Source organism: Babylonia areolata, chromosome 5 (assembly GCF_041734735.1).
Source record: "Babylonia areolata isolate BAREFJ2019XMU chromosome 5, ASM4173473v1, whole genome shotgun sequence".
In the NCBI taxonomy this organism is placed as follows: domain Eukaryota; kingdom Metazoa; phylum Mollusca; class Gastropoda; order Neogastropoda; family Buccinidae; genus Babylonia; species Babylonia areolata.
The window spans coordinates 48,387,277-48,395,944 of NC_134880.1; the positions used below are offsets into that span (position 1 = coordinate 48,387,277).

General features: G+C 40.7%; 1 protein-coding gene across 1 annotated transcript; it reads left to right on the forward strand.

Moving 5' to 3' along the window:
- The first annotated feature begins 3,138 nt into the window (after positions 1–3,138).
- Positions 3,139–8,317, forward strand: LOC143282506 (lysM and putative peptidoglycan-binding domain-containing protein 3-like). The gene is made up of 2 exons (XM_076588168.1): positions 3,139–3,585; positions 5,776–8,317. Exons 1-2 carry the CDS (start codon positions 3,280–3,282, stop codon positions 6,334–6,336), a joined length of 867 nt encoding a protein of 288 aa, XP_076444283.1. The 5' UTR covers positions 3,139–3,279; the 3' UTR covers positions 6,337–8,317.
- Positions 8,318–8,668: the final 351 nt, after the last annotated feature.

The following is an 8,668-nucleotide window of genomic DNA, read 5'->3' on the forward strand; positions in this document are numbered from 1 at the left end:
GTTATCTTTCTCTCAAATACACTCTGAATTTCGTGGCTTATAGTTATCCCATTTCTGATGTTTTGTGCTCTAAAAGTTGTCTGCATTTCGGTTTGTAGTCAGCCATGCGGTACACAAAAACCAGGATCCAGTGATTATTGTACAAATCAATGTACATTCGTTTCCGTCCATCAGTTTAAAAAGAAAGTGAAAACGGTGATGAAAAAAAAATTTAAATGTCCCTATTTTCGTCCAATTTTTTCTCAGCGAAAATATCACCCAAAGAGTAAGACACAGTTCGTTTTGTATAATCGCTCTCAAAACATTAATTCACTCACTACGGCTAGTCCTCTCTTCTCCTCTACACAGACCCCTCGGATGTCCAGTGGGTGTCCGAATGACCCAACCTTTAGCTTCCGTCGTCAGAATTGTGGTATTCTTTGTCAACATTCACGTCTTCAGTATAAGAGCCTTCCGCTTGCAATATTTTGATGATGGTAATTGGGGTGAAACGCTGTTAACGTCGTCTCTTTCGCCGTTCGTATGGACAGAGTTAAACTGAACCCAATGAAAATATTGTCAGAGTAAAATATACTATTTCCGCAAGCATTAAACGGGTTAAGTAAAAGTGAAAGTTGGCCTATTGATGAAAAAGCAACAACAACAACAGCATCATCATCAACAACAACGACAACAAAAACACCAACAACTAAAACAGCATCACCAACAACACAATTTACAGATACATTGTCTAAGTACAATTTACAGATACATTGTCTAAGTTTGTTATGTTTTGACTGATATATGTTTATTTCTATCATGTTTTATTTTATTTATTTTATCTTATATTTTATTTTATTGTTTCATATGATGTTTACGGTGTGACCGGGAATTTGTAATGCTACAAGCTAGATTAAAAGTTGTGCGAAACTTGTGTACAAAATGGATTTATCTCATTTATTTGTTTACGTTATGCTTACGACGATGTTGCGCCGTGCATCTCAGTGTATTTGAATGTGTGTGTGTGCGCGCGCGCGCGCGCGCGCGCGCGCGTGTTAGTGTGTGTGTGTGTGTGTGTGTGTGTGTGTGTGTTCTCTCTTTCAATGTCTTTTTCACGTACGTCACTTTAGATAGTGGATGTCAGGATCGTCTGTCATGATTTTCACATTATGGTGAATATTTTGCTGCCTACAAAGTCACAACTTTTAACGATGGAAGTTGACGGGCGCAATAGCCGAGTGGTTAAAGTGACAATAGCCTGGTGGGTAAATGGTGGAGATTTTTACGATCTCCCAGGTCAACATATGTGCAGACCTGCTAGTGCCTGAACCCCCTTCGTGTGTATATGCAAGCAGAAGATCAAATACGCACGTTAAAGATCCTGTAATCCATGTCAGCGTTCGATGGGTTATGGAAACAAGAACATACCCAGCATGCACACCCCCGAAAACGGAGTATGGCTGCCTACATGGCGGGGTTAAAACGGTCATACACGTAAAAGCCCACTCGTGTGCATACGAGTGAACGCAGAAGAAGAAGAAGAAGAAACGATGGAAGTTGAAGCTGTGACACATGCTCTCCAGTGACTATCATCCATTCATACGCCTGGAAACCAACATGCCATGATTCTAACGTACTCAATGAACCTCATACAAAAAACTGAAAGTGGAATGGGAAGCCCGGAGTGGTATGAGGGAATGCGCAACTTTCAGATTCAAAAACTTACATGGTCATACTGCCCGGGACATGCAGGTGTTAAGGGGAAATGAGCGAGCTGACACACATACTGGTAACGCAATAACAACGAGCGGCCTACATACAGGAAAATCGGAAATCCTCAGAAAAGTCAAAGGATACCAAAAAGAACAGGTACAAAGCCATCACACCATCGATCAGTTTCAGTTTCAGTATCAGTAGCTCAAGGAGGCGTCACTGCGTTCGGACAAATCCATATACGCTACACCACAGCGCTTAGTCAGGCCCTGAGAAGAAAAAAACAACAAAACAAAACAAAACAAAAACAACAAAAAAACAAACAAACAACATCGATCGCCTCAAAGAACGAAAGCCAGAGATAGGGAGCAGCCATAAGTCTAGCATGAAAGGTAGAGTGCGATGCTTTACAAATCAAACGATTATTGGCATCATTTCCAAACCAACATTGCGCAAATTTCTTCAAAACATAACAGTCTCTCTGGGCTCACAATAGACTGAGCAACACGCTAGACGCCACGTTCTTTGCACGCCATCAGAGATCTTTTCCCATCTCTCTTGCGGTCAGTCAGTGGCAGCCTCTCTCTCTCTCTCTCTCTCTCTCTCTCTCTCTCTCTGTGTGTGTGTGTGTGTGTGTGTGTGTGTGTGTGTGTGTGTGTGTGTGTGTGTGTGTGTGTGTGTGTGTGTGTGTGTGTCGGAGCTTGTGTACGTTTGTGTGTATTTGGGCCTGTACACTTTTGTTTGTACTTTCATATATGTGAAACTGCATGTTTGTTGCATATGTATGTATATATATATATATATATATATATATATATATATATATATATATATATATATATATATCTGTGGGGGAGGGGTCTGTATGTTTTTGACATATATTTGCTTATTTGTTTATTTATTATCATTATTGTCTACTTCTTTTTCAGTCTTCAAATCTTTTTTTAAAAATCTTTATATATATATTTTTTTTTTTTTTTTTTTTTTAAATATATATATTTTTTATTCATTTATTTATTTATTCATTTATATTTTGTTTTATCTTTATTTACGTTCTTTGTTCTCAAGGCCTGACTAAGCGCAATGGGTTACGCTGCTGGTCAGGCATCTGCTTAGCAGATGTGGTATAGCGTATATGGATTTGTCCGAACGCAGCCTGTGACGCCTCCTTGACCCAATGATACTGATACTGATACATTATGGGTCTATTGATAATAACCAGTACGGAAGAAAAGTAGGTTCATTATAGATTTCAATGTGGGTGGCCAAAAGCTACCTAGCGCTATTCGACAAATAAAGATACAGCTTGAAATGCACCGAACCGTATCGCACTGATTTGTAGGCCCACTGTATACAGATTGCATCACCTACTGTGCACATACTCAAATGTGTGTTTGAGAGTTTTGCGAAGGGAGACCACTCTTGACGCACACACCGATGCACCAACAATCTTTGACGTGGATGAATGTGTACACATCAGTCGAACACAGTTGTACAGTTGTTAAGGAAGAAAGTATGGCTCACTGTGATCGAACCGGCATAGTTCTAAACCATTCATGACAGCGCTTGTGGTTGTTTGATTTCGCTATGAGTGCTCACTCGCATCCTTTTGCCAAAGGCCGAGAGGTTTCCTCTCGCCCTCCTCATAGCAGCAAGGGTCAGATTCAGAACGTGAAAGCCGCGCGAGTCTACGTGTTTGGAGACAGCGACATCGTTGAGAATGACGGCGGCGACGTCGCAGAATTTGAGATGCCGGAGATACGGTCACGGAGGGGTCAGAACGGGTGTGCGGGATCGTCCAGTGTTTCGGCACAGGAGGAAGAGGCGTTCTTTGAGAAAGAAATCAGCGATGGAGAAACTCTGCAGAGCTTGTCTTTGAAATATGCATGCCCCGTGAGTAAACACGCGTGTGTGAGCGCACGCGCATGCACGTGCGCTCGTACACACACACACACACACACACGCACATGCACACACACACACAGCCAAAATACAAAAATGACATCATCAGCAACAACAACAACAACACACACACACACACACACACACACACACACACACACACACACACATGCACACACTACACACATTTGCTGGGTCCTCTGTTGCATAACCTATGGCTATTCTGTTAATCAGATTGACTGTTGTGCTGGTTGAAGAACGTGATCTTACCAGTTGGTAAAACTTATAGTATTACTGTTAGACTCTCAGTCTGACCAGGGGTCCAGGGTTTGATGCCACCAGTGCCTGGTAGCTTAAGGGTGGAGATTTTTCAAATTTTCCACATCTCCCAGATCAGCAGATGTGCAGACCTGCTAGCATCTGAATCCCCTAGGCTAGTGCATAAACCCTCTGTGTGTGTGATGATCAAATGTTATATATAAAATAATATATATATATATATATATATATGTATATATGTATGTGTGTGCGTGTGTGTGTGTGTGTGTGTACAAAGGCCTTTTGCACACACACATGAAAAGTAAAAAAAAAAAAAAAGTGATAAATTATTGGTGGGTAATAATAATGGACTTGCTGCATGCATGCTTGCCTTTAGTCTTAAGACACTCCAAGTCCAATTTGTAGTGTCTATATCAGTGACAGATTGAGTCAACACTTTTCATGTGATTTTGTGGTACAAGTTCTGACCATGTGGTTACCATTTTCTCTGTGAAGATATCTTCACTTGTAGTTGTAAGTTGTCAGTTGTGTTCTTCTTCCCAAACTGTCTCTGACTCTAACAATACATGGTGAGATTCAGAGTAATATTGTTTCACCTTTTGGATGATGCACTGACCTGGAGAAGTTGTGGTGAGAGAGCTGGGACAGAAGTTTAGAAAACAATGACAAAGTCTTCATTTTTATATGGTTCATTCTGTCCTTCATTTTCATTTCATTTCAACAATTTACCAAGAAACGAAAGAATCTGTGATAAAATAATAATGTTCCACAAATGACATTGCTGATGAGTTTCACTATTTTCTTTCTTTGAAAGTGATTGGCAAAAGTATCTACCTAGATATTATAGAATCCGCCCAAACTCCCTTAAAATCCACTTATTGTTTTCCGGGAAAAAAAAAAAGAAGAAAAAAAGTTAAAACTAAAAGCACTTGTTCTTTCTATTTGTTGTTCCTTTCAGTAAAGCTACATCTGCTGTTAATGGATGAAGATGAATTATTTATTAATGTATATTGTATGTGCCTATTGCTGTGTATTGGTCTTTTGTTTTTTCTCTTTGTTCTTTTGACATCACTCTTATTGTTTGTATGGTATATCTAAAATTGTATTGTATTGTATTTCTCCTTTTATCACAACAGATTTCTCTGTGTGAAATACGGGCTGCTCTCCCCAGGGAGAGCGCATTGCTACACAGTACACTACAGCGCCACCCATTTTTTTTCATTTTTTTTCCTGCTTGCAGTTTTATTTGTTTTTCCTATCAAAGTGGATTTTTCTACAGAATTTTGCCAGTAACAACCCTTTTGTTGCCATGGGTTCTTCATGTGCGCTAAGTGCATGCTGCACACGGGACCTCGGTTTATCGTCTCATCCGAATACTAGTGTCCAGACCACCACTCAAGATCTAGTGGAGGGGGAGAAAATATCAGCGGCTGAGCCATGATTCGAACCAGTGCACTCAGATTCTCTCGCTGCCTAGGCGGACGCGTTGCCTCTAGGCCATCACTCCACTTATGTATGTATATAAATACAAATATGTATGTATGTAACGTTTTGATGCCCATAGGGGGCACAAGAAATAAATTTTTGCCTTGCCTTGCGTTGCGTTTACATACAGTGAAGTGTGTTCAGAGTATATGAGTATTTTCATGTGTAAAATGCTGGTAGTAATAATAAATACTTTTGTTCATTTATATTACAGCTAGTTAACAGCTTTAGACTTGACCTGGAAAAGTATGTTGACTGAACAGTTTTATTGTCTCATTCATCTCAGTGTAAAGAGGACAAATATTCAATTATGTTTATCTGAGTCAGGACATTTGTCCTGTTGTTTTCAGCATGGATGTACAACCCTGTACACAACAACTTAAATGTAAAAAGTGAAATGTTTCTCTGTCCATGCAGATGTCGGAGTTAAAGCGAGTGAACAAACTGATCAAGGACCAAGACTTCTTTGCACTGCGGGTGTTAAAGATTCCACTGCGCCGCCATGGTTACCTGGCAGAGATGGTGAAACAGGAGCTTAACGAGGCCCCCAAACACCGCCCACACACCTTCTCTCACAGAGAGCCCATCACTTCAGACTCTGACGTTCCGTCTGATGCTTTGTGTTCCGACGTTGACTTCAGTGACCCAGAAACACAGATCCGCATCATGCGCACGGTCAGCATACGAGACAACTTTTCTCGGCAAGGACGAGAAGCCAACCGGTTCCTGAAGAAGATGGACAAAGACTTGGCCAAACTGCGTCAGTCCACAGTCACTGATCGGGAGTCGCTGGACGAGGTGGTGTCGGTGTTGACCAAGACTCGTATTCAACCTCTGGAAAAGGAGAGGAGCGACGGAGCGGACTGTGGTCTGACCTGGTGGAAGGTGGTGGGTGTGGCGTTCCTGGTGGCAGTACTGGTGCCGGCCACCTACTTCATCTACATCACCTTCTTCATGGACACCAAGCAGGGGTCCTGAGGTTGAATCTGTGCTTGCATGCAATACATGCATGTGATGGGGAGAGGGAAATGTCGCATCAAAGATGTTATGATGTTAGTTGTGTAGACATAAACTCTATGGACACTGAGCACGGGTCCTGAGGTTGAATCTGTGCTTACATACAAGCATGTGATGGGGAGAGGGAAATGTTGTATCAAAGAAGTTATGATGTTAGTTCATGGACACTGATCACCAGTCCTGAGACTATGCTGACGTGATTGATGGGGAAAGAACTATTGCATCATACTCGTAGATTTTATTATGTTAGTGTGTGAATATTAACTTAGGAAGCAAAGCATAATGAATGATATCTATTTGGGACATTGCAGTGAAAACAGAGGCTGGTTCTTGTGGCTGAAAAATGTCAGTAATATTGTATGCCAATTAATGCTGTGTCAGATGTTTTTGAAGGGTAGTTCAATATAGATAGCATTCCATATCATAAGTTGAGGGAAATAATTCCTGGGGATTTTTTTTTCTGTAGATACTGTCTTCATCACTGGGATGGCAATGAATATCGTTTAAAATTTATGCTTAATAGTATACGTCCATAGATTTATCAGTAAACACATGTCAAAAGTGAGAAAGAAACTGAGAGTCTGATGAGCCATTCTGAGCATAGTGCCTGATATATGAATTGACGCATGTGCTTCAAGATTGCATCAGGATTATATATACATGTTTTGCTGACAGGGCATTGCTGACAAAGGCTCACACACACATGATTGCCAGTATTCCCATGCTGGCAGTGTTGTATTTATAAATGTAATGTATGTATGTAAATATTGCAATTATTTAATGTGGTTGTGAACTTGACATTGAAACTGTGGGTTGGAGAAGCAGTGCATGTGTGCACACATAGATCTATGTGTTTGGTCTTTTTTTGCATGGTACGTCTACTAGTCATTATGGAAATACTTCATTCATTATAATTTTAGATATTATGCATGAGCTGCTGGGGTGGATTTCTGACAGACACAGTATGCAAGTTTATAAATTGCATTGTCCCTGTATTACATAGTACTCTTTGCTATAGGGTGCTGTTGACAGTTGGGCTTCTCTGCCACAGCCTCCCTCAATTCTAGACCTTTCTTCTTCTCTGGACCTTCTAAGACACTTTTCTCTGAATGTCCACAACCTGATCTGTACCCACACCTCTGCTCTCATCTTTGCTCTTTTTTCTTCTGCTGAATAATAATTAAAACTTCTCTTACATCTTGCCTTGACTTCCATTGCCATTTCCACTGATCACAGCCCCTGTGGAAGGACCTGTGGTCAGGTCAGAAATGCTGACACTTCTTTACAAAGTGAGTCTTATAAATTTCACTAGCCACAGTTTTCTTTTACAGACTTTCTCCATTTGTCGGTTTATAGACTCAGCAATCATCTTTCGCTGTATCGCTGGGCTTTTGAAAGGGAGAGAAATAAACATAATGACAAGATATAAAAAAAATACATACATGTATTCAGTCAGTGGAAGTACTCAGGTTGTGGTGTCTAACAGTTTATGGAATATTAATGGATGTCACAGTTTTCCATGTGTTCAAGTAAAAAAGACATTCCAGGAAATATGTGTTTATGATGTGTATAAATGATCAGAGCACAAGATGACTTTGTGTACATTTGTGTTATTATACATGCTGGGCAATGAAGGGAAGCATTACTTACTGTTATTGTGAGATTAGAACTGATTTCATCAGAGTGGAACTGAAAAACATGGAGATGGATGTGAATTGGGTCATTGAGAATTCTAGAATATTTTTGTTTATTCATTTCTGTATTAAAATATCTTTTTTTGGTATTAGGAAGTGTAGTCCCAATACCAGCACTGTGTAGTTGGAATGGGATGAAAGCAAACAATTTGAACATTTCTTCATTTCTTGATGTTCTTTTTTTTTTAATGTTTTTTTTTAATTTATAGATTTAATTCTTCCATCTTTGCTTTCTTCTACCCCCTTCCCTTACCTGCTCTGGCTTGCTGTCTCACTTGATGGTGTGCCAGTGAGAAGGTCATCTCTATTCCCCCCCCCCACCTCCCCCCCACCCCCCCATGCCCCCCCCATTACCAACCATCCCCTGAAAAAACGATCATGGTGTGTTGACTGACCCCCCACCACCTTTCCCCACCCCCACCTCCTACCCTGAACTCCTTCCCCCCCCCCCCCCCCCCTTGCCATGTGGGGATGCCAGGTGCTCTTTCAGTAGGTTCAGTTACAAGGAGACGTTTGAACATGTGGACAGATCCATATACACAACACCACATCTGCTGGGAAAAAAAGGACAGATCCTTGACCTTCATATTTATAACCCA

Excerpts from the sequence above, each read along its gene's own strand:
- LOC143282506 (XM_076588168.1), top strand. The coding sequence starts at position 3,280 with ATGAGTGCTCACTCGCATCCTTTTGCCAAAGGCCGAGAGGTTTCCTCT. Across the intron at positions 3,586-5,775 it reads CTTTGAAATATGCATGCCCC|ATGTCGGAGTTAAAGCGAGT; the intron begins GTGAGTAAACAC and ends CTGTCCATGCAG.